The 26,256-nt window shown below is 41.5% G+C and overlaps 1 protein-coding gene across 1 annotated transcript; it reads right to left on the minus strand.

Annotated features, from left to right (window-relative positions):
- Positions 1 to 668: 668 nt before the first annotated feature.
- Positions 669 to 25,162, minus strand: GARIN2 (golgi associated RAB2 interactor family member 2). Its single transcript, XM_005891579.3, has 6 exons — positions 24,547 to 25,162; positions 19,229 to 19,404; positions 13,855 to 14,054; positions 12,446 to 12,980; positions 9,184 to 9,431; positions 669 to 903 (listed from the first exon to the last, which is right to left on the minus strand). Exons 2-6 carry the CDS (start codon positions 19,385 to 19,387, stop codon positions 669 to 671), a joined length of 1,377 nt encoding a protein of 458 aa, XP_005891641.2. The 5' UTR covers positions 19,388 to 19,404; positions 24,547 to 25,162.
- Positions 25,163 to 26,256: the final 1,094 nt, after the last annotated feature.

Raw genomic sequence — 26,256 nt, forward strand, 5'->3', positions numbered from 1 at the left:
TAAATTTCATGTGTACAATTTTACATATTTCTGCATGTGCTCCCCCCCAAAAATACAGGTTGATCCCCTTTCCCATTTAGTTCTCCCCCCCAATCATTTTCTTTTCTTTTCTTTTGTAGGACTCCTGCAAATGTGACTAAAAAACACCTTCAAGTATTTCTGTGTTTTTCCCCCTCCTTTTTAAGTTCAGTGAAATGTGATTTTGTGTTCCTTCCATGATGTTCTTTTATGTGCATGACTGGAGCAGAGGTCTCTTCTACTCCCCAGAGGTTAGACAGTCACTCAGAAGTGGGTCAGCAGCAAGCAAGGGAAGAACTCTCCACTAGTGTTTACATGACAGCCTTTACTTCAGACAGTTGTTGCCAGTTAATGACCCCGAGATGTGGGAATATGTAAAGAAAAAGCTGCCAGAAGAAAACATTAAATTCTATCACCTGACCGCAGAGCAGAAGACAAAGACACAAGCAGGAAGAAAAGAGGGGCTAGCAGATTTTAGATTTACCAAGAAATTGAGCTGTGATCACTTCCCTTCCAAATCAGCAGGAGTAACAGGCCATATCATGTTTGATTCTGCTCGCAGAGCTAGCTTGGGAGTGGCTCCTGCCCTGTGAGTTAGAGATCCTGGGAACTAGGGAACTCTATCAGCACAGAAAAAAGCCAAGTGGTGCCTACTGCTTGAAAGATAGCATGAATGTAGTCTTTGAGGCCATTTCTGTAGGACAGACTCTCAGAAGGAAGCAAAGACAGGAAAGGGAATGCCTCAAAATGTCTGGCTCGATTCCTTTGTTTTTAGCTACTCTGTCTGTTCCAGGGCCCTGAGGTGACGGCTTGATACAAGGGATCACAAAGAAATATGGTGGAATTTGGTCCATACCTGAAGTGTCTGAATCAGTTCTCCTGCTCCTGTAAAAATAAATAGCACATTTCAAAGTTTGGCCAGTATAACCGCAGATATTTAGAAAAGAATTACTAGGTATGAGAAAACAACCATTCTCTAAGTACTTAGTAGGTATAATGACATATATTTAGTAAGCCAAGGGTGTACATGTGCATGCTAAGTTGTTTCAGCATGTCCAACTCTATGCGACCCTGTGAACTGGAGCTCACCAGGCTCCTCTGTCCGTGGGATTTTGCAGGTAAGAATACTGAAGAGGGTTGTCATGCCCTCCTCCAGGGGATCTTCCCAACTCGGGGACTGACCCATGATTCTTATATCTCCTGCAATGGCAGGCAGGTTTACCACTAGTGCCATGTGGGAAGAAGCCCCAGCCAAGGGTATTATCCATTATAATGCATCTTAGAGTAAAATTACCTAAATTTATGTAACATGCAAGCTGTCCAACCTACAAAAGCCATAAAAGTGAGTTGTATGTCATTACATATAATCTATTTTTATTGTGGCTATCATCTGTCACTCAGTGAGGCTGTAAGGATCCCTATCATGCTACATCTCCAGACCCTAAAAACTCATTTGGGGTTGAGACTAAAAGAAGCTAACTGCTGCTGTTCAGGGGTTTCTGTAAATGGAGTCAGTTGCATTGGGAATATATGCTCTTGTAGACATGTGGGATATATTCTGGAATGGATGGGTGCCAGGGTTTGCAGTTGCCCACCTCTGCTAGCTCTTCATCACAATCTTGGTGGCCTTGATGGGAGTCTTCTAGGTGAATAACCTCAATCGTTCATCCAAGTTATTACAATTTCTTACAGCTTAGTGGATATAAAGTAGGGGACTAGCTGTCAGTTTTTTGGACTATTTTACTTTCAGAGATATCTTTGAATAAAGTCTGTTTTCTGCATGCCTGATACCTTTTTAAAATTTTTAATCTTTTGACCATGCTACATGGCCTGTGGGATCTTAGTTCCCAGACCAGGTATCCAGCCCCCTGTACTGGCAACATGGAGTCTTAACCACTGAACCACCTGGCAAGTCCCTGTATGTCTGACTTTTAAAATTAATATCAATAATTAAAATACTTATTTTCTTAACCTACTGAATGCTAAAATATAAACTTAAGTCAGTTAATTTTCACCAAATCTTTGTTACTTGGCTATACTGCAATAGCTATTTTGAAAGTTTTGCTGTTTGAGTAAGAGAATTATGGGAAGAATAATTATCCTTATATAATAGCTTCTCAGATAAATGTACAAAGAAATAATTCTGATCCATTTAGAGGATCTGGCAAATTCATGCAGTTCAAATTCTTTAGTGAATCTTTCAAATGTAAAGGTTAAATTAGTAATTTTCTGAGAAGTTTGCAAATACTCATAACCTTTACCAAATGGGTCTGGTGATTTAAATAAGGTTGAGTTTAATGATAAAAGTTTTCAGTATACTGAGAGGTACCAAATAAATGTACTTTAAAAGAGTAGGTGCAACCTAAAATGAAGCCTGCCATTATCCTCTTTAAAACAAAGCGAAGAATCACAGTAACACTATTGCCAAGGTATAAAAAGGAATATAAATGCTCTATAAAGTAAATCCTTCATTTCTAAAGTACCCAAAGTGACATTATAGAACTTTCCATAGTCTTTCACTTATCTAGATTTAAATTGTTCAATTTACATTTTAAAGGCCAATGAATTTGAGGGCAAAATACTCAACAAGGTCATTGTTTAATTTTGTTTGTTTGTTTGTTTCAAAGTACACGGTTAGAAAGGTGTCACCGAAATCCATGGTCTTGGAGAAGAAAAATATACACTAGAATTCATTTATCACTCTCACAGCATCCTGACTTGATCCTACAAATATCCCAGGACTAAGTATCAGTGAATCCCATTCTGTTCTTTGATTTTATTACGTCTTTCAATTATAATGAACATTCTCAAATTAGGCTCTAGCTAGTAATTATGTTCCTGATGTAAATAGGCACTAAAATATAATCTATACTTGATTAAATTGGACTAAGAGGATTAGTTAGAACCAAAATTTATTTTTTGCTTTGTTTTTAAAATCTATTTTTTTCTTTCTTTACAGTAGAGTCAGCAGATAAATGATACAGGAAGCTGAGAGACTGAAGGGCAGAGCCTGGAAGATTTTGGGATTTGCTAACTAAGATCCTTTGTAATCTTAAAATCCTAAGATTTTTGCTATTTATATAGGCATTCATTTTCTCATTTCTAATACCAATCATAACAGTGAGAGTAACAAAACTTCACACTTGCAGCTCACTTCAATCTAGAAACAAGTTATCCTTACAATTTGTAACATTTTAAGAAACTACTACGAGCAGTCTAACGCTCAGAGAATTTTTAGGGAAGTGAGGCTTTTCTGTATGTAACAGTGGATACATGTCAGTGTGCATATGTCAAAAGCCATAAAACTGTACAAGAGAGAGAGTGAACCTTAAACTAGGGACTATACTTAATAATAATATATGTTTTGTTCATTAACTGTTAACAAAGGTACCACACTAAGGCAAGTGTTACTAACAGGGGAAACTGGGGACGAGGGAGGGTGAGGAGGTGGCAGTGGTGTGGGTGTAGGGCTGTATGTGCTATGTGCTCAATTATTCTGTAAATCTAAAACTATGCTTTAAAAATGTTTATTACTTTTTAAAGATTTTTTAAGGCACTAAAAGTTAATCCAGTGCTTCAGGGCATCCATTATTTGCAAAAGGATGAGGAAAGAAGAAGTTGAAATGATTTAAACAGTTAACCTTGTTAAGATTTTTGAATTGGGTGTTTCTGAAAGCTTAGACAGGGGCAGGACAGAATTTGAGATATATTGAATGAAATAAAGCAGAGGAAGATGTCAGAATGATCAGACCTGATTAATTACTGTTTAGGAAAAATTGCTAGACTGGATGGATTCGTTTTTATCTCACTTGTTTTTTAGAAATCTTACGCTTTTCTATGAAAGTCATACTTGTACATAGCAAAAAGTACATTTCCTGTTGAGTGGCACCTGCTGCTATACCTTTGTCTCTTACATTCTTTGTCTTTCCCTCACTCCTTCTGACTGATGATTACTTTTTAAAAATTTTATTTATTTTTAATTGAAGGATAATTGCTTTACAATAGTCTTGGATTTTGCCATATATCAACATGAATCAGCCATAGGTATACATATGTTTCCTCTCTCTTAAAACTCCCTCCCACCTCCCACCTCTCACCCCTCTAGGCTGTCAAACCAGAGCCCTGGTTTGAGTTCCCTGAGTCATATAGCAAATTCCCACTGGCTATCTCTTTTACATATGGTAGTGTATATGCTTCCATGCAAGTGGAATCTTTACCATTTGAGCTACCAGAGAAGCCAAGAGAATTGAAATTATATCAAGTATTTTTTTTTTTTTGATCACAGTGCTATGAGCTTAGAAACTACAAAAAAAAAAAAAAAACCTGCAAAAAATGCAAATATGTGGAAAGTGAACAATATGCTACTAAACAAATAATGGATTACTGAAAAAATCAGAGGAAATTTTAAAAATGCCTAGAGATAAATCAAAACGAAAATATGACCCAAAATCTCTAGGGTGCAACAAAAGCAATTCTAAGAGGAAAGTTCATAGAAATACAATCTTACCTCAAAAAACAAGAAAAATTTCAAATGAACAACCTAACCTTATATCTAAAGCAGCTAGAGGAAGAACAAACAAAATCAAAAGTTAGTAGAAGGAAAGAAATCATAAAGATCAGAGCAGAAATAAATGAGAGATGAAGAAAACAAAATAAAAGATCAATGAAGCTAAAAGCTGGTTCTTTGAAAGGATAAACATAATTGATAAACCTTTAGCCAGACTCAAGAAAAAAGCGAGAGAGCTTAAATCATTAAAATTAGAAATGAAAAAAGAAGTTAAAGTTGACCTCACAGAAATACAAAAGATCGTAAGAGACTATAAGCATGCCAAAAAACGGACAACCTAGAATAAATGGACAAATTCTTAGAAAGGTACTAAGACTGAACTAGAAAGAAATAGAAAGGTCCCAAGACTGAACTAGAAAGAAATAGAAAATATAAGCAGACCAAACACAAGTGCTGAAACTGAATCTGTGATTAGAAAACTCCCAACAAACAAAAGTCTGGGACCAGATGGCCTCACAGATTAATGCTATCAAACATTTACAGAAGAGCTAACACCTATCCTTCTGAAGCTATTACAAAATTTTTAGAAGAAGAAATACCCTCAAACTCATTTTATGAGGCCCACCAACACCCTGATACCAAAATCAGACAAAGATACCACAAAAAAGAGAGAAAGTTACAGGCTAATATCACTGATGAACATAGACACAAAAATCCTCAACAAAATACTAGCCAATGAAACCTAACAGTGCATTAAAAGGATCATAAATCACAGGTAAGTGGGATTTATCCCAGGGATGCAAGGATTTTCCCAATATTCAGTGTGATATACCACATCAAAAGATTGAAGAATAAAAGCCATATGATCATCTCAATAGATGCAGAAAATTTTTGACAAAACTCAACACCCATTTATGATAAAACTCCAGGAACTGGGCATAGAGGGAATTTACCTCAACCTAATAAAGGCCATTACTTTGCCAACAAAGGTCCGTCTAGTCAAGGCTATGGTTTTTCCAGTGGTCATGTATGGATGTGACTGTTGGACTATAAAGAAAGCTGAGTGCCAAAGAATTGATGCTTTTGAATTGTGGTGTTGGATAAGACTCTTGAGAGTCCCTTGGACTGCAAGGAGATCCAACCAGTCCATCCTAAAGGAAATCAGTCCTGAATGTTCATTGGAAGGACTGAGGTTGAAGCTGAAACTCCAATAGTTTGGCCACCTGATGCGAAGAGTTGACTCACTGGAAAATACCCAGATGCTGGGAAAGATTGAAGGCGGGAGAAGGGGACATCAGAGGGTGAGATGGTTGGATGGCATCACCAACTTAATGGACATTAGTTGAGTAAACTCCGGGAGTTGGCGATGGACAGGGAGGGCAGGCTTTGCTGCAGTCCATGGGGTAGCAAAGAGTCAGATACAACTGAGCGACTGAACTAAACTGAACTGAATAAAGGCCAAGAGTGCAAGGAGATCAAACCAGTCAATCCTAAAGGAAATCAATCTTAAATATTCATTGGAAGGACTGATGCTGAAGTTCCAATATTTTGGCCACCTGATGCGATGAGCTGACTCATTAGAAAAGACCCTGAGGCTGGGAAGGCACAAGGAGAAGAGGACGACAGAGGGTGAGATGGTTGGATGGCATCACTGACTCAATGGACATGAGTTGGAGCAAGCTCCGGGAGATGGTGATGGACAGGGAAGCCTGTGCTGCAGTCCATGGGGTCCCAAAGAGTCGGACACAACTGAGTAACTGAACAACAAAAATGACAAACCCCCAGTTAACACTATTCTCAGTGGTGAAAAGCTGGAAGCATTTCCTCTAAGATCAGGAAACAAGACAAGTATGTCCACTCTCACCACTTTCAGTTCAGTTCAGTTCAGCTCAGTCGCTCAGTCGTGTCCGACTCTTTGTGACCCCATGAATTGCAGCACACCAGGCCTTCCTGTCCATCACCAACTCCTGGAGTTCACTCAGACTCACGTCCATCGAGTCAGTGAGCTCACCACTTTAATTCAACATAATTTTGGAAGGCCTAGCTGTGGCGATCGGAGAAGGCAATGGCACCCCACTCCAGTACTCTTGCCTGGAAACTCTCATGGATGGAGGAGCCCGGTAGGCTGCAGTCCATGGGGTTGCTGAGGGTTGGACACGACTGAGCGACTTCACTTCACTTTTCACTTTCATGCATTGGAGAAGGAAATGGCAACCCACTCCAGTGTTCTTGCCTGGAGAATCCCAGGGACGGGGGAGCGTGGTGGGCTGCTGTCTATAGGGTCGCATAGAGTCGGACATGACTGAAGCGACTTAGCAGCAGGAGCAGCAGCTGTGGCTATCAGAGAAGAAAATGCAATTAATTGATTTTAAATATACTTTTTAATGCAAATTTCAGAACATCTGGTCATATAGGAAAATTTTCTGAAGTGGACTTCCTTGAATTTGAACTGATAGTTCTTCCTATGGCTATGAAGAGAAACCCTCATTTTGGTTCTTGGGCCTTAGAAGAAGCGCTCACAAAGAGAGGACTCCTTGCTCGATCTGACTTTGTTTCTAGGACTGGCTTCTCATAAGGCAACAGTCCTCAAACATGGTTGTACATTAGAACCACTTGGAGGCTTATTACAACACAAAATGATGAGCCCATCTCAAGAGTTTATGATTCAGCAGGGTGGGAATGGGCTCAAGAATTTACATCATTTACCAGCTCCCAGGTGCTGCTGCTGACCAGCCACACATTAAGAACCACTGGTATAGAAACCCTCACTAGGACACAACGCTTTGCTTAAGCAGACCACCAAAATCATAATTTGAAACTGAAATCATATTGAAATTGAATTGAAATTGACCATTGAAATCATAATCGAGATCCAGCAACACCTGGAATGTATTGACACTTGGATATAGAGGCTCTAGAACTGTGAGAAATGTGGCTGCCCAGGAGCTAGAGAGTAAAAAAATGTTACTCTGACTTCAAGGTTTATGAATCTTCCAAGGATCATCCATATTCCTTTGCTTCCCTGGATCCCTACTTAGCTGGAAAGGAGGTGAAAAAGAGAGTTTTGAACGATTACCCCTCAGTCGATTAAGATTTTTTTTCAGACAGAATAGCTAACTTTCTTTTATCCTTGCTGTTGGAAATGAATTAATAGTGACAATCATGACCATTTACTGAACACCTAATATGGCCCTCTTATAATCGCTATACAGTCAATCATCTTGAAACCATTCCACCAGCGCTCTACCCTCTCTTCAGATCTCTGCCCTTCCTCAGAGAAGCAGTCCCTGACCACTTATATAAGATAGACCTACTCCCTCCCTCCTCAAATGCTTCTGTTACTTTTTGTTTTCTCACAGCACATTCCAGCTGGTATAATACACTTTGTTTGATTATCGATACCCTCCACTAGAACGAAACACTGCATGACTTATTTTCACTGATGTATGCCCTGTCTCTAGCACATAGAAGATGCTCAGTACATATTGAATGAATGACTCACACCTTTAAAAAGTTTGTTTCCCTGTTTTCCCCTGTTCCTTTTTATATTTAAAAATAACTTAGACATAGTTCAATACATTCCTGATTTTCATTCTTGCTAATATAGCATTTAGATCTCTATGTTTTTCTCTGGTTTCTTGATAGCTGTTACTCCAGAATAAACATATTAACTTTTATTTTTATAATACCACAGTGTCTCTCACATTCATCATGTAATTGGGTATTTATGATTATAAAAACATTTTTTCAGATTATTAAGTTATTCATTGGAAGTGTAGAAAAGTGTAAGGGACATGTAAAGAAGAAAATAGAAGTGTAAAGATAAAAGCACCCATAATTACTCCAGACAATCAATGCCCTAACTCCAAAATGTGGACACCATCATTCTATTTTATTTCCTTCAGCACACACCATCTATACAAGGCAGATAGCGCAGAATGCCAGCTGACTGGTTTAAGAAGTTGGTGTGAAAATAAAAATTAGACAAGGTTAAACCAAATGGACTGCAAGGAGATCCAACCAGTCCATTCTGAAGGAGATCAGCCCTGGCTGTTATTTGGAAGGAATGATGCTAAGGCTGAAACTCCAGTACTTTGGTCACCTCATGTGAAGAGTTGACTCATTGGAACAGACTCTGATGCTGGGAGGGATTGGGGGCAGGAGGAAAAGGGGACGACAGAGGATGAGATGGCTGGATAGCATCACTGACTCGATGGACGTGGGTTTGGGTGAACTCCGGGAGTTGGTGATGGACAGGGAGGCCTCGCATGCTGCGATTCATGGGGTCACAAAGAGTCGGACACGACTGAGCGACTGGACTGAACTGAAACCAAATGTGGATAATTGAGTTGATTGTGTTATCATTCATATGTCTGAGATTATGTCATCATTCATATGTCATTCGTATGTTTGAGAATCTTCCATGACAAATGCCTGAGTTGCAGGGACTTTATTTATTTTTCCTTTATTTTTGGTCTCACCACACAGCATGTGGGATCTTATTTCCCTGACCAGGGATTGAACCCATGCCCTCTAGATTGGAAGGGCATAGTCTTAACCAATGGACTGCCAGGGAAGTCCTGCAGGGACTTTAAAGCATGCACTTATTTACATATTTCATGTCTTAGCATCATTTGGCATCTCCCTGCTTCACATACCTGGGTTCTTCAGCCTTGAGAGTTGTGCTTTCAGAGTCCATTGTCCTTATTTCACGGGGTCTGTCGCTCATCTCTTTGGATTTCTCTGTCTCATCTTCTTCTGGAGTCAAGGTAGTTTGAAAACATCTTTCACCTTCGAAAGTCAGTGCTAGGTTTGAGATGGTGACACGTTTTGGGGATTCTCTAAACTCATTCTTACTTTTTGTATCTCGTAAACACCCAGACTTCAGAATGTTTTCCATTTTTTCCTTTGAAAATAACAAGCAGCAGCAAATCAGGTGACAGAAGAGCATCACACAGAAACAGATTATTTATGAAGCAGTAATCATTTCATTCATATTTACTGAGTGCCCTCGAGCGCACAAGTACAGTGATGAAGGGATGAGGCTTGGTGTTGCACAGCCGTTGAGAGGAACCTAGGTGGGCCTGGAGGCTGGCAGCGTGGGGGCCCGGCACAGCACATTCGAAACCTCACGTGGTCATGCACACCAGTATCACCTCAAGAAGGAAAATTAGGACTCAGTCACAGGGCTTCCTCTCCCTCAACTGGCAGGGAAAGGAAGGTTTTCTAGAAATGTCTTGCCACCAATTGTTCCCATCCAAAGTTGCTCTTGACTTAAGAGCATCTAATAGGTGACAGGAGTTGGAGGTTCATAAAAATACTAAAGAGTTTGCTTTTCAAAAGACCTAAAATTTAGCATTCTAGTATCTCAGCCATTCTCCTAGTGCCCCTGGCGTCTGTTATTAGCACCACTGCTCTGTCGTTCCTCGCCTCCCCCAGACTCGCTCTTGGGCCTCAGAGCCATAGGCCAGCTGGTCTGAAAGATTCTGTCTGTCTAACATCACTGACATCTGCGCCTTCTTCCCTCTTTTGTCATTATCTACTCCACCACCTCTGTACTGTTCTTTGAAAATAATGCAGTAATCTTCTGTAAAAATTAAACATTTTTTCTGACAATGAAAGCAATATATATTTTTCATAGAATATTTAGAAAATCCTAAAAGATATACAGTGAAAGGGAGAAAATTATTGCTTTTTGATGCCACAGGCCAGATATAACTACTATGGGACATTTCATTCTGGTCTTTTTCTCCATTTATTTATTTTGAATGTGCCTGTTTTGTGATCATATTGCAGTGCTGTAGCCCATATTTTTTCACTTCAAAATTTATTATAAAAATCTCCCTATGTTATTAAAAACTTTGTAAAGCTACTTGAATTTTTTTAATTAAAAAATATTATTATAAAAAGCAGAACATTCAGAAACCCGTAAAGAATAAAACATCAATTGCTTATAAGACCACAACCTAGAAATAAACTATTATTAACAATATGACTTCCCCCTCTCCTATTGTCTGTATATACACTTGCTTTTTTATGTAATAAGGATGCGAAAGTTGCTCAGTTGTGTCCGACTTTTGAAACCCCATGGAGTATACAGTCCATGGATATCTCTAGGCCAGAATACTGGATTGGGTAGCCTATCCCTTCTCCAAAGGATCTTCCCAACCCAGGAATTGAACTGGGGTCTCTTGCATTGCAGGCGGATTCTTTACCAACTGAGCGCTCAGGGAAGCCCAGAAATAACTATTAACAATATGACTTTCTCCCCCTCCTATTATCTATGTATACACTTGCATTTTTATGTAATAAGGATTATAAAACCCTTTAGTTCATTTTTCATTCAGCTTTATATCATAAATATTTTTCCAAGTAAAGAAAAATTCTCCAACAGAATTAGCGCTACGGAGTAATTGTTCATTTAACCAATATTTACTGAGTGGATATAATCTTGTCCGTCACTTTGGTTGCTCCTGAATGATATAAACATGGAACATGCCCTTTGTGGGTTTAAATTCATTTAGCCCTTCCTCTGTGGTGGATGTTTAGGTTACTTCTTCATTATCATTATTTTATTTTTATAAACATAGAATAGATGTGGTACAATTAACATCTTTATAGTTAGATTCTCATTCTTATTGGTGATTAATTCCTTAAGATTAATCTTACAATGTGAGAGGCCTGGGTTTGATCCCTGGGTTGGGAAGATTCCCTGGAGAAGGAAATGGCAACCCACTCCAGTACTCTTGCCTTGAAAATCCCATGGATGGAGGAGCTTGGTGCAGGCTACTATCCATGGGGTCACAAAGAGTCGGGTACGACTGAGCGACTTCACTAATTCCTTAAGAAAGATTCTTAAAAGTGAAGTCACTGAGTCAAAGGGTGTCAACATTTCTAAGTTCTTGACTCATAATGATTTCAAGAAAGTTTGTTCTAATTCTCACCCTGCCATGAATCTTTAGAAACTCCCAGATGACCCCAACTTTACTAATGCTGACTGTGTTGATCTCTTAACAGCTTTATGGATGAAATATTTTTTGGTTTGCATTTTTTTATTACTAGTGAGGTTAACCTTTTCCACTGATTTTAGTAGCTAGTGGTTTCCTCTGTGAAATGTCCATCTTTTCCCTCTGTCATCTTTCTGTCCTGGGCCCCACGGGGAGTTCTCAGCTACAGTCTCCACACCAATCTCTTTACCTACAATCTGTCCTGCCATCAGAATAATCTTTTAAAAACACAGCCCTTTCACTCCCTTACACAGAGCTTTTGTGGCTAAGGTTTGTTCAAAGCCTGAGTCTACACTTCTTATTTTGGCATTTAAGATTTGCAAGCAATTTTCCAATCCTATATCTTAATATTTTCCACATATATTATGCTCCAGCCAAACTGATACATTGTTGGATATGGCTCTGTGTTTTTCCACTTTCTGGCTATTTCTAAAGCTGCTCACTTCTTTGGGGAATTTATTTTCTTATTTTTATTCCTCACTTTTACTTATTGAAGTTTCACCCCATCCTTCAGTGTACTTCATATATTTGTGCACATTTAAACCTTAATATAACCCTTACATGATATTAATATTCTCACTTGAGAGCTGCATGTTCAGTGACTTGGCCAAACTAACATGAAGCAGGCAGGGCAGGATTCCAACCCAGGACTTCTGACTCTGATACCAAAGTTCTTTTTATCCTACCATGCCTCCTGATACAGGGTTAAGTTTTATGGTATGGATGGTCACTGCCTATTTCAGGGGACATCTTACAACTCTTTTAAGCAGGGGTTCAGGGATCAGATCTCATTCTTAGTGTTAGGTTAATCAGAGTAAACTCCATACTATTTCAATAATCAATGTCATGAAGCTCACCAAAGAGAGTGAAAGAGAGTAATTATTAGAGAATGAAAGTCTTCTATGTCACATACCTTTTCCTCCTGCTTGGCCTTGAGTATGTCATCATTTTCAAACACCACTCTGACCCCTGAGCTTGCTGTGACTCCACAGATGTCTGTGACTTCTGTGACTTCTGTGACAATATTTATATCTGGGGCCTCAGTGACCTCATTTTCTGGAATATCCGTGACGTCGGTGACATCGGTGATGTCTGTGAATTCCGAGAAATCAACGCTTTCTACATCGTTGTTGGGGTCTGAACATGTGGGCAGGTGTGAGGTCTGTATGGCGGGGAAGGCTGCTATATCCATGATGTCCACTGAGCCTGTGATGTCTGTGCTGTTTGTGATTTCCGAGAGGCTGGAGACTTCCGACACTTTGGAAGCTTTGGCTTTCTCCTTATTCAAGAGGGAGATGAGCTCTACCCACTGACAGAACAGGGCTTCTTGTTTGCATGCAGGGGCGCAGAGCTGTAGGTAGTAGGCTCGGCCACTCACCAGCTTTACTTTGATGCGCATATTCTCGGCATCATGTACAGAGAGAGTCACAAACTGCAGAGGGAGAAACCTGCAGACAAATGCAAATATCATCTGGAGGCCTGATTGGAAACTGTCACAAGGCCTTTCATGTTATAGACATTTGTGGAGTGAGACAGGACACCAGGTGCATCTCTCAAACAGGTTTGGGGAGGAGCCGGCGTGGGATGCGGCAGGGCCTTCTTGTGGCCACATGTTCCCAGGTCTGGCTCATGGTTTTTGAGGCTCAAAACCTTGATTTTTCATACATATAATCAGGCTCCTGAAGACCAACTCACCTGAATCATACTCCTAAGACTATCAACTGGTATATCAGCTATTTATTACTTATCTAGGAGAAGTTGTCCCATTTAGTTAGTCCTGCAAGGTTGAGACTGAGAGTGATTTGCTGTGGGTCCTACAGCAAGTTGGTGGATTGAGACAAGAACAGAACTAATCCTGATGGAAGTTGGGATGGTGGGGGAGGAAGTTCCTGTTCAGTCAGTTCAGTTCAGTCGCTCAGTCGTGTCCAACCCTTTGCGACCCCATGGACTGCAGCACTCCAGACTTCATTTTATATAATTAGTCAATTAATTTGGTTGTCCCAGGTCTTAGCTGCAGCACGTGGGACCTTCATTCCCTGAACAGGGATCGAACCTAAGCTTCTGCATTGGGAGTGTGGAGTCTTAGCCACCGGACCACCGAGGAAGTCCCCTAGGTTTAATTTTTGAGAAGTTAAAGGTGAACCATTTGTTTTGACTGCCAGGTTGTCAGACAACCTCCCCAGACTCTAAGGATATGACTCTGTCATCTGTAGCAGGAAACAAAGTGAGGAGCACTTATCATCTGTGTTTCTAGTCTCATCTCCTCCGGGGTAAAAGCGTCTTTTTCTGACAGGTCGTGAACCTCTTTCCTTTGTAACTCACCTGGTAAGCACCAGATTTTCTGGAGAAGGAGATGTCAGGAGACTTGTAAACAGGGGTTCTGAATCTTTCTGGGCGGTGGGTGTCAGATGAGCCAGCAACATCACGTTAGGGGTCTTGGTGGTGGGATTGGAAGAGCAGATGCCTACGGTCACCCAGTTGGCTCGGTTATGAAGGTAAATGGATTCCCCTCTCCTGTTGACCTGAGGCAGAGAAGAGGAAGAGGGAAGTTCTGATAAGATCTGTGGCCTCAACAACCTCACTTATCCAAACAGTGTAGGAATAAAGGAGAGATGAACCATGATGCTATAAAGAAAGCTGAATGCCGAAGAATTGATGCTTTAAAACTGTGGTGTTGCAGAAGACTCTTGAGAGTCCCTTGGACTGCAAGGAGATCCAACCATTCCCTCCTAAAGGAGATCAGACCTGGGTGTACATTGGAAGGACTGGTGTTGAAGCTGAAACTCCAATACTTTGGCCACCTGATGCAAAGAGCTGATTCATTGGAAAAGACCCAGATGCTGGGAAAGATTGAAGGCAGGAGGAGAAGGGGATGACAGAGGATGAGATGGTTGGATGGCATCACTGACTCAATGGACATGAGTTGAGAAAACTCCAGGAGCTGGCGATGGACAGGAAGGCCAGGCATGCTGCAGTCCATGGAGTCACCAAGAGTCGGATACAACTGAGCAACTGAACTGAACTGAGCTGAACTATGATGCTTTTGCTCATGTGACTTCTTGGAGATATCACAGTGAATAGACGTGGTCCCTGATCTCTGGGGTCTGCTGGTGAAAATGAACATTAAACAAGTATATCACTAAGTGTCTTATGTGTTATTGAGCACAAGTTCAGGGTACTGTGCTGTGGGGTGCATGACAGAAAACTTGACTTAGTGGGGAAGAAGGCAGGTATGTGTGTAACTACCTTTCTCAGAGAAGATATGTTTATTATAAATTGTAGCAGACAATTTACAGTCATATACTGTTCTATGTTATAGTCCATACAGCCAAGTGGTTCTCACAGAAGTCAAACTCTTGTATCCATAGTTCAGTTCAGTCTCTCAGTCGTGTCCGACTCTTTACGACCCCATGAATTGCAGCACGCCAGGCCTCCCTGTCCATCACCAGCTCCCAGAGTTCACTCAGACTCACGTCCATCGAGTCAGTGATGCCACCCAGCCATCTCATCCTCTGTCGTCCTCTTCTCCTCCTGCCCCCAATCCCTCCCAGCATCAGAGTCTTTTCCAATGAGTCAACTCTTCGCATGAGGTGGCCAAAGTACTGGAGTTTCAGCTTTAGCATCATTCCTTCCAAAGAAATCCCAGGGCTGATCTCCTTCAGAATGGACTGGTTGGATCTCTTGTATCCATAACCCCAAGATAATAGTAAAATGTAGTAGAATGAAGGGTGAATTTTGAGCATGTGTTGCCTTTGTTCTGAATATAGTTTTATTTATAAGGTTATGCTATTTAATTCTTAATGATGACTGTGTTTAACAACCAACTTGTAAACTTCCTGAACTCTTACCAATCAGCCAGCTCGGTACACCCTGGCCATAGAGTCAGAAAAGGTCCCCCAAGGAAGGGCCTCTAAATCAGACCTGAGCAACGTGGGACATGGACTGGCTGGGCACAGAGCAGAGTCTCTGCTGGCTGGAAGAGGATGAGACTGGAAAGTGGGTGGACAGGGATGTGAAGGAAGCCAGAGAGGGAAAGCACTTGGTTTCCCAGCTGTGTATTAATTGCTGCAAAAAAGTAAATTACCAAAAAACAAATATATTTAGAAGGAGATTGTAGCCTACACTATTGATTAGCTACCCAAAGCCGTGTTCCTATTCTTCCTGATTAATAGAATTCTGGTTTTGTCCAGGATCCACCCCTCAGGGATGGTGCCCCCAGCTGAGGAGTGAACTCATCCACCCAAACTAGTCATGGTGGTCCCATCCCCTGGCCAGTGATTGCTGTCTGCAGGGGCATGTACTCAGGCCTGGCCAATGGGACCGAGCCTCCTGGTGGCTCTGGGAAAGGGGTCTCAGCTCTCACAGTTGCAGAGAGGAGATGTACCCCCTCTCTTGCTGGCAGCTGTCATGTCCTGCTCACATGTGATGTCCTCAAGGGAGAAATTTGTAGGTAACAGGACAAAAAGAGAGAAGCCGGGACCCTGATGGTTCCTGCGAATGAGTTGCAGCCCTTTGGTTCTTTCAATCTGTATCTGTGTTAGTCGCTCAGTTGTGTCCGACTCTTTGCGACCCCATGGACCATAGCCCGCCAGGCTCCTCTGCCAATGAGATTCTCCAGGTAAGAATACTGGAGTGGGTAACCATTCCTTTCTCCAGGGTGTCTTCCCGACACATGGATCAAACCTGGGTCTCCTGCATTGCAGGCAGACTCCTTACATCTGAGCCACCAATTTACTTGAGATAATCAGTGTTCTTTTTCGCTCACACTTGAATCAGGTACCTTGATAACTTGCTGCCAAAGACATAGCAATCACAAGAGGTTGTGTGTGTTGAAGGGAATAACTTATCTAGTTATGACATGTTCAGTTCAGTCGCTCAGTTGTGTCCGACTCTTTGCGACCCCATGAATCACAGCACGCCAGGCCTCCCTGTCCATCACCAACTCCCGGAGTTTACTCAAACTCATGTCCATCAAGTCAGTGATGCCATCCAGCCATCTCATCCTCTGTCGTCCCCTTCTCCTCCTGCCCCCAATCGCTCCCAGCATCAGTGTCTTTTCCAGTGAGTCAACTCTTCACATGAGGTGGCCAAAGTACTGGAGTTTCAGCTTTAGCATCAGTCCTTCCAATGAACACCCAGGGCTGATCTCCTTTAGAATGGACTGGTCGGATCTCCTTGCAGCCCAAGGGACTCTCAAGAGTCTTTTCGAGCACCACAGTTCAAAAGCATCAATTCTTCGGTGCTCAGCTTTCTTGACAGTTCAACTCTCACATCCATACATGACCACTGGAAAAACCATGGCTTTGACTAGACGGACCTTTGTTGGCAAACTAATGTCTCTGCTTTTGAATATGCTATCTGGGTTGGTCATAACTTTCCTTCCAAGGAGTAAGAGTCTTTTAATTTCATGGCTGCAATCACCATCTGCAGTGATTTTGGAGCCCAGAAAAATAAAGTCTGACACTGTTTCCCAATCCATTTCCCATGAAGTGATGGGACCAGATGCCATGATCTTTGTTTTCTGAATGTTGAGCTTTAAGCCAACTTTTTCACTCTCCTCTTTCACTTTCATCAGGAGGCTTTTTAGTTCCTCTTCACTTTCTGCCATAAGGGTGGTGTCATCTGCATATCTGAGGTTATTGATATTTCTCCTGGCAATCTTGATTCCAGCTTGTGCTTCTTCCAGTCCAGCGTTCTCACGATGTACTCTGCATAGAAGTTAAATAAGCAGGGTGACAATATACAGCCTTGATGTACTCCTTTTCCTATTTGCAGCCAGTCTGTTGTTCCATGTCCAGTTCTAACTGTTGCTTCCTGACCTGCATATAGGTTTCTCAAGAGGCAGGTCATGTGGGCTGGTATTCCCATCTCTTTCAGAATTTTCCACAGTTTCTTGTGATCCACACAGTCAAAGGCTTTGGCATAGTCAAGAAAGCAGAAATAGATGTTTTTCTGGAACTCTCTTGCTTTTTCCATGATCCAGCAGATGTTGGCAATTTGATCTCTGGTTCCTCTGTCTTTTCTAAAACCAGCTTGAACATCAGGAAGTTCACAGTTCACGTATTGCTGAAGCCTGGCTTGGAGAATTTTGAGCATTACTTTACTAGTGTGTGAGATGAGTACAATTGTGTGGTAGTTTGAGCATTCTTTGGCATTGCCTTTCTTTGGGATTGGAATGAAAACTGACCTTTTCCAGTCCTACGGCCACTGCTGAGTTTTCCAAATTTGCTGGCATGTTGAGTGCAGCACTTTCACAGCATCATCTTTCAGGATTTGAAATAGCTCAACTGGAATTCCATCACCTCCACTAGCTTTGTTTGTAGTGATGCTTTCTAAGGCCCACTTGACTTCACATTCCAGGATGTCTGGCTCTAGGTGAGTGATCACACCATTGTGATTATCTTGGTCATGAAGATCTTTTTTGTACAGTTCTTCTGTGCATTCTTGCCACCTCTTCTTAATATCTTCTGCTTCTGTTAGGTCCATACCATTTCTGTCCTTTATCGAGCCCATCTTTGCATGAAATGTTCCCTTGGTATCTCTAATTTTCTTGAAGAGATCTCTAGTCTTTCCCATTCTATTGTTTTCCTCTATTTCTCTGCAGTGATCACTGAGGAAGGCTGATATGAGGACATATCTAAGTTATCGAGAGCTGACTGCCTCCCCCAGTGTTCTTTAAAGCTTGAAAATGATTATTTGAGAAAGGTGCAGAAGAAAAATAAAAAGATTATTAGGAAAGAAGCACACAGAAGGTGAATTACATCAAAACATGACATCACGTGCGTTTTGGGGTATGACTTAAACATTGGTATTCTTAGAGGCGTCACCTCCCTCCCTATGACTTCTTGGAGGTGAAGAGCTCTCCCATCAGTGCAGAGGACACTTGTATGTTGTCATTTCTATGTAGAATCAGCTGAGGAGCTGCTTAAATGGGTGTGTTCTGTGTTTGACTTGGTTGTGACACTTTGAAGAACTTTAAGGGTATGCCCTACATAATTTAATTCAGTTCTCCATTTCTCTGTCTGAATTTTTTTTCTTTTCTTTTTTGGCATCTCATAGCATGCAAAACTTCCAGGACCAGGGGTCGAAAATGTGCCCCTGCAGCGGAAACACTGAATCATAACCACTGGACCATTATGGAACCCTCTGTCTGAATAGTTTAATATTGAATGTTTAGAGGAAATTTAGAACTGCTCCCAAATGCATTGAAGTGTAGTTTCATTCATAATGTAGGTAAATTTTTAGGAGAAGGAAACTTCGCTCCTTGATACAATTTAACAAATATATTTTCCTTCAGAAGTAAGAAGGAAAATGCGTTTTAATCCCTGGTTGTGTCATAGATATTATTCTTTAAAATGTCTCCTAAGTTAAGAAAGGAGTTATCTGAATGCTTTCCTGTGGCAGAGTATTTTAAAATGACCATACTTTCTTTGTGTGATTTTGGGAAGATTATAGAATAATTTCAGTAGAGTTGGGACAGAATTTCTAGGTTAGAGTTTGTTGGGGAAATTTGAAGTGAATTTTCCTTTTACATTAATTAGTTTAGATTGTTTGAAGTTCCCAAACTATCCCCTTTAATTCTATCACACAGTCCCTTTTAAAATATTAAAATAATTTTTCCAACCTTTTCCACTGTCTTTGAGAAAATTAATTATGAGGTTATCATAACTTAATTCAGGGTTTAATTATCATTTACCTGGATAAAATTGCTTTCTAATATGGGAGGAGATACAAAAGGGGCGTATTCTCCTCCATTCAACATATTTTGAAGCTCTCCTGGATCCTTGGAGTCTGGGACACAGATGTCATCTTTCTCATCGATCCTTGTGGGAGATTTCCTGTTACTCTTCTTCATTGTGCTTACGTATAAACCTCAGGAAAATGAAGGAATGGACGTACAATGAATAGAGACAGAGAACATTTAACATAATAATTAAGTTGCCTTACTTATTCATTAATTCAACATATTTTATCCACATTGAGGGTATTCCAGGCACTGTGCTGGGCGCTGGAGATCCATCTGAATCAGACATAATATGCCTGCCCTCAGACATACTTCCTATTGGCTTAGATGGTAAAGAATCTGCCTGCAGTTCAGGAGACCCAGGTTTGATACCTAGGTTGGGAAGATCCCCTGGAGAAGGCAGTGGAAACCCACTCCAATATTCTTGCCTGGAGAAACCCATGGACAGAGGAGCTTGGCGGGGTTGCAAAGAGTCGGATACGACTGAGCGACTAACACTTTCACTCACATGTAGGTCACTCTCTCTGGAGAGACAGAGTAAGCAAGTGAAAAAGAAAATGTTGGATGATAAGGGTTACAAAGGCTCTGGATCAGATCCATATGACAAAAAAGTGTCTGGGGTGTTGTGCTAGCAACAGGAATTAGGGTGGTGAGGGGAAGACTCTCAGCATATTTCCCCCTACCCAAACCATTATTTTCTATCTTCCCAATAATGCTACCACTATCCTTCCTGTATTGCATAGGTCTCAAGCCCTTTTATTGTAAGTAAAGGGCTTACTAACCTGAGACCATTTCTTCCTAAAACATTCATCTATGACTGAGGCTTAGTGAACAGTGGATTCTGTCTAGTCACTGACAGCTCTGCATCTCCTGCTGTCTCTCCGCTCTCTCTTCACAACTGCTTCAACAAACACAGTGGCTCTACATCATTGGATTTGATCTTTCATCTGCCAGAAATCACAGAATTCCAACAAGGGAACAAGGCCCCAGAAGGCAATTCTGTTCAAGTCTTCAAAAGATCACTCATTCCCCTTCACAAACTCCATGGCAGTTCAGAGGAAGGGTCCTTAATTGGCAAGTGGTAAGCCCTGAATATTTATTTCCACCTCAGTCCTTTCTCAGAGATCCTTCTCTTCCTTTCCCTGGCCAAGCTAGAGGGTAGTGAACATGTCTCATCTCCTTCCCAGCCAAAGCTTGGGGGCACAGAGACCACTGCTGCTTGATAGCCCATGAATATGTGACTCCGGGAATTTCCCATCAGACCTTCTGCTGTTGACAACACAATGTCCCCTTCCCAGCCCAACTTCAGTGCATCTTACATGAACACAGGGGAAGTAAAATTAGCCAAGAGGAAGTGAGAGTCCAGAGGAGCCAAAACGTAGATAGAATGAGACAGAAGAAAGATCATTCAGGAATAAAAGAGAGAGAGAAAATGACAAGCTGAAACAGAGAGGATCAGATCAGATCAGATCAGTCGCTCAGTCCTATCTGACTCTTTGCAACCCCATGAATCACAGCACGCCAGGCCTCCCTGTCCATCATCAACTCCTGGAGTTCACCCAAACCCACGTCCATCGAGTCGGTGATGCCATTCAACCATCTCATCCTCTCTCCTCCCCTTCTCCTCCTGCCCTCAATCCCTCCCAGCATCAGAGTCTTTTCCAATGAGTCAACTCTTCGCATGAGGTGGCCAAAGTACTGGAGTTTCAGCTTCAGCATCATTCCTTCCAAAGAAATCCCAGGGCTGATCTCCTTCAGAATGGACTGGTTGGATCTCCTTGCAGTCCAAGGGACTCTCAAGAGTCTTCTCCAACACCACAGTTCAAAAGCATCAATTCTTTGGTGCTCAGCCTTCTTCACAGTCCGACTCTCACATCCATACACAACCATAGGAAAAACCATAGCCTTGACTAGACGAACCTTTGTTGGCAAAGGAATGTCTCTGCTTTTGAATATGCTATCTAGGTTGGTCATAACTTTCCTTCCAAGGAGTAAGCGTCTTTTAATTTCAGGGCTGCAGTCACCATCTGCAGTGATTTTGGAGCCCAGAAAAATAAAGTCTGACACTGTTTCCACTGTTTCCCCATCTATTTCCCATGAAGTGATGGGATTGGATGCCATGATCTTTGTTTTCTGAATGTTGAGCTTTAAGCCAACTTTTTCACTCTCCACTTTCACTTTCATCAAGAGGCTTTTTAGTTCCTCTTTACTTTCTGCCATAAGGGTGGTGTCATCTGCATATCTGAGGTTATTGATATTTCTCCCGGCAATCTTGACTCCAGCTTGTGTTTCTTCCAGTCCAGCGTTTCTCATGATGTACTCTGCATATAAGTTAAAGAAGCAGGGTGACAATATACAGCCTTGACAAACTCCTTTTCCTATTTGCAGCCAGTCTGTTGTTCCATGTCCAGTTCTAACTGTTGCTTCTTGACCTGCATACAAATTTCTCAAGAGGCAGGTCATGTGGTCTGGTATTCCCATCTCTTTCAGAATTTTCCACAGTTTATTGTGATCCACACAGTCAAAGGCTTTGGCATAGTAAATAAAGCAGAAACAGATGTTTTTCTGGAACTCTCTTGCTTTTTCCATGATCCAGAAGATGTTGGCAATTTGATCTCTGGTTCCTCTGCCTTTTCTAACACCAGCTTGAACATCAGGAAGTTCACGGCTCACATATTGCTGAAGCCTGGCTTGGAGAATTTTGAGCATTACTTTACTAGCATGTGAGATGGGTGCAATGTGTGGTAGTTTGAGCATTCTTTGGCATTGCCTTTCTTTGGGATTGGAATGAAAACTGACCTTTTCCAGTCCCGTGGCCACTGCTGAGTTTTCCAAATTTGCTGGCATATTGAGTGCAGCACTTTCACAGCATCATCTTTCAGGATTTGAAATAGCTCAACTGGAATTCTATCAGCTCCACTAGCTTTGTTCATAGTGATGCTTTCTAAGGGCCCACTTGACTTCACATTCCAGGATGTCTGGCTCTAGGTCAATGATCACATCATCGTGATTATCTGGGTCATGAAGATCTTTTTTGTACAGTTCTTCTGTGTATTCTTGCCATCTCTTCTTAATGTCTTCTGCTTCTGTTAGGTCCATACCATTTCTGTCCTTTGTCGAGCCCATCTTTGCATGAAATGTTCCTTTGGTATCTCTGATTTTCTTGAAGAGATCCCTAGTCTTTCCCATTCTGTTGTTTTCCTCTATTTCTTTGCATTGATCGCTGAAGAAGGCTTTCTTATCTCTTCTTGCTATTCTTTGGAACTCTGCATTCAGATGTTTATATCTTTCCTTTTCTCCTTTGTTTTCCCTTCTCTTCTTTTCACAGCTATTTGTAAGGCTGCTGTAAAGAGCAATATTGCATAGGAACCTGGAATGTCAGGTCCATGAATCAAGGCAAATTGGAAGTGGTCAAACAAGAGATGGTAAGAGTGAATGTTGACATTCTAGGAATCAGCGAACTGAAATGGACTGGAATGGGTGAATTTAACTCAGATGACCATTATATCTACTTCTGCGGGCAGGAATCCCTCAGAAGAAATGGAGTGGCCATCATGGTCAACAAGAGAGTCCGAAATGCAGTACTTGGTTGCGATCTCAAAAACAACAGAATGATCTCTGTTCGTTTCCAAAAACCATTCAATATCACTGTAATCCAAGTCTATGCCCCAACCAGTAACTCTGAAGAAGCTGAAGTTGAACGGTTCTATGAAGATCTACAAGACCTTTTAGAACTAACACCCAAAAAAGATGTCCTTTTCATTATAGGAGACTGGAATGGAAAAGTAGGAAGTCAAGAAACACCTGGAGTAACAGGCAAATTTGGCCTTGGAATACGGAATGAAGCAGGGCAAAGACTAATAGAGTTTTGCCAAGAAAATGCACTGGTCATAACAAACACCCTATTCCAACAACACGAGAGAAGACTCTATACATGGACATCACCAGATGGTCAACACCGAAATCAGATTGATTATATTCTTTGCAGCCAAAGATGGAGAAGCTCTATACAGTCAGCAAAAACAAGACCAGGAGCTGACTGTGGCTCAGACCATGAACTCCTTATTGCCAAATTCAGACTTAAATTGAAGAAAGTAGGGAAAACCACTAGACCATTCAGGTATGACCTAAATCAAATCCCTTATGATTATACAGTGGAAGTGAGAAATAGATTTAAGGGCCTAGATCTGATAGAGTGCCTGATGAACTATGGAATGAGGTTCGTGACATTGTACAGGAGACAGGGATCAAGACCATCCCCATGGAAAAGAAATGCAAAAAAGGAAAATGGGCTGTCTGGGGAGGGCTTACAAATAACAGAGAGGATGGAAAACAATAATCAGCCACATTTATTTAGTTCTTGCTTTGTGGCACGCTATAACAGCTTTATGTGTGCTATCTCATTTGATTCTAAAAGCAATATGAAGCAGCATTATTAAGATGCTCATTTTATACATCATGAGGCTTGGAGAGGGAAAGTAACTTAGCCGAGCTTTTAAGTCCCCACACCACGAATCAGAACCTCTCAGACTGATGAGAGGAGTTTATGTCATTGCCTACGGTTCAGTCCTGCCTTGAGTGCTTGGAAAGATGGACGGGAATAATAATACAAGGAAGAAGGAAGTGAGAGGTTGGAGGAGGGAAGATGGATGAAAACATCAATTGGATTATTGGGGGCCTAAATATATGGGGATCTCCTAGGATATGACAAGAAATCATAAGAAAAGCACACTTTCAGATGAGAGAAAGGATGACAGAGGAAGGAAAGCAAAGGTCAGCAGGCTTTCAGGTCAGGGTCATCAGCAATATCACAGCAGCTATTCACCCTCCATTTCCCAGAGCAAGTGTCATGTCACTTTCATCCCTCTCAGCCCAGACAGACTCTCTTCTGCCAGTTCCCATGTTGCTGCCTGAGGTCTAGAAGCGTTGATCCCTAAAAGCAATGTCTTTGGTACAGTGTCTTATCTTTCCCAGAAGAGGAAAAGAGAAAAAGAAAGCCTGGAGGGACTCCCTGGTGGTCCAGTGGCTAAGACTCCATGTTCCCAATGCAGGGGGCCCAGATGTGATCCCTAATCAAGGAACTAGATCTCACACGCTGCAACTAAGAGTCTGCATGCTGCAACCAAAGTATCCCATATACTGCAACTAAGACCTGGTACAGCTAAAAACAAAAAAGAAAAGCCTGAGAAGGAGAGCTAAAGGCAGAGACATCAAGAGAAGTAGTTCCATGTGGTCCCCTCCTAACCCCCATATGCACCATCAACTCTTACCTCAACTCAGGGCCAAGCCACAATCCTTTTGGAGGCAAAGTTTTAACTCACTTCAGTTTGGGCTTCCTCTTTTTCATGATGAAGTCTTTTGTGAAGGAAACAAAAATGGAAAATAAGGCATATATAAAGGAAGAAAATGTCAACACTAATCCTTACTTTCATTTCACACATGAGATCCATGCCTTAGAAAGAGTTTCATTAACTCTATCAGTGGTCAGAGAGCTCCTGTCTATATTTGAGCTGAGCTGTTTTCGATGGTCTTGATCATGGCTTTCGGTGAGTAGAGCCAGACAATCATGAGTATGTAGCTTGCAGCAGGCCTGAAACTGCCAAATAAGTGAAATCGTGGGTTCCTATAGTCAGTGAGGATATTTGATAATATGAGGTGGCTAGTAATATAGACTCAAATAACCATTGTGCAATGTAGGGTCCTGAGAAGCCTGGGTATTTCTTCCTATAAAGAGCCAGAGCACCCTATTCAGCCCTCTAGATTCCCAACTGGTAGTTGTGTATATGCATACACTTACACAGGCTCATCTCACCACTTCATCACTAGTGTGTAGTTCTTATGCCATATATTGAGAATCACTGTAGACAATCCTTTTTCCTCTCCATAAAATTCTGAAGTAACCCCCTTCAGGAATACTTGGGACCAGACCAACTACAAGTGTAATTGCTCTCAGAACTCAAGTGCTGTAAGACCAGCGTGGAAACTGGTGTGGTGGGGATATAAAGGATTCTGGAGTCAGACACGAGGTTCGTATTTGGGCTCTGTCACCGGCTCCTTTGTGACCCTGGCATGTTACTTAACATCTCTGAGATTAATTTCCTCATCTGTACAATGAGGAAAAAACCATCCGCCTCAACTCAGTGTTGGGCCCACCGGACACAATGATGCTTAAAAAAACACTGACCAGCATGCCTACCACACAGGGAGCACCTGCATGGTGCTCACACTGATGCACCACACCTGACCCCGCGTCCAGAGGTACACTCTCCCCATTGTTTGCTGGACTGGGTTCCTTCTTGATCACCGTTAGTTTCATAGTTCCCAAGTTTCATTCATTCTACGGAATGCATTTTTCCTCAGCTTAAAAACTGAAATGGAGTATGTCTTGTGATCACTCTTCACAGGGGGTGTGTGTGTGTGTGTGTGTGTGTGCAGGGAGGAAAGAATCTCCTGGTGGTTGTCACTTGGCTGCATATGTCATGGTTGTTGATGTTAAATTATATACAAAGGTTGTACTACCTGGGTTACATTTAATTGCCATTTAAAATGTGATCTTAATGAATATCTTGGAGTCTCTTGTTGACCCTTTCTGGTAAGATTAAGAAAGTTTCAGTGTAAAACTCGCAGAATGCACATCAGAGGCTTGGAAGAAGGCCCCAGAGACTAGAGTGGAGCACTCCTCTAAGAAACAGAGGGTGAGGGCACAGAGGGTGATAGATAAATACCATGTGGAAAATTCCAAGCTGTAAGAAAGCACTGAGTTATATAAGTAGCTGCATTTTTATTTCTCATTGGCCCATAAAATAATATCTTATAAACAATGGATTTTAGATTTGATAAAATGTAGTAGTTGACTCTTGCTCATCCAGAAGTGGGTGATAAAGTGCACATTAAAAAAAATCACTCTGACAAAGTGACAACATCCACATGTTGGAGGGTGTACCTGCTGTGCACAAACGCATACTATTCTGTATAGGCCC

This window comes from Bos mutus, chromosome 10, assembly GCF_027580195.1.
Source record: "Bos mutus isolate GX-2022 chromosome 10, NWIPB_WYAK_1.1, whole genome shotgun sequence".
In the NCBI taxonomy this organism is placed as follows: Eukaryota; Metazoa; Chordata; class Mammalia; order Artiodactyla; family Bovidae; genus Bos; species Bos mutus.

Coding starts and splice junctions, on each gene's coding strand:
- GARIN2 (XM_005891579.3), bottom strand. CDS start 19,387: ATGAAGAAGAGTAACAGGAAATCTCCCACAAGGATCGATGAGAAAGAT. Junction 14,055..19,228: donor TAGAAAGCAATTTTATCCAG/GTAAATGATAAT, acceptor TCTCTGCCTCAG/GTCAACAGGAGAGGGGAATC. Junction 12,981..13,854: donor GAAAATCTGGTGCTTACCAG/GTGAGTTACAAA, acceptor ATTTGTCTGCAG/GTTTCTCCCTCTGCAGTTTG.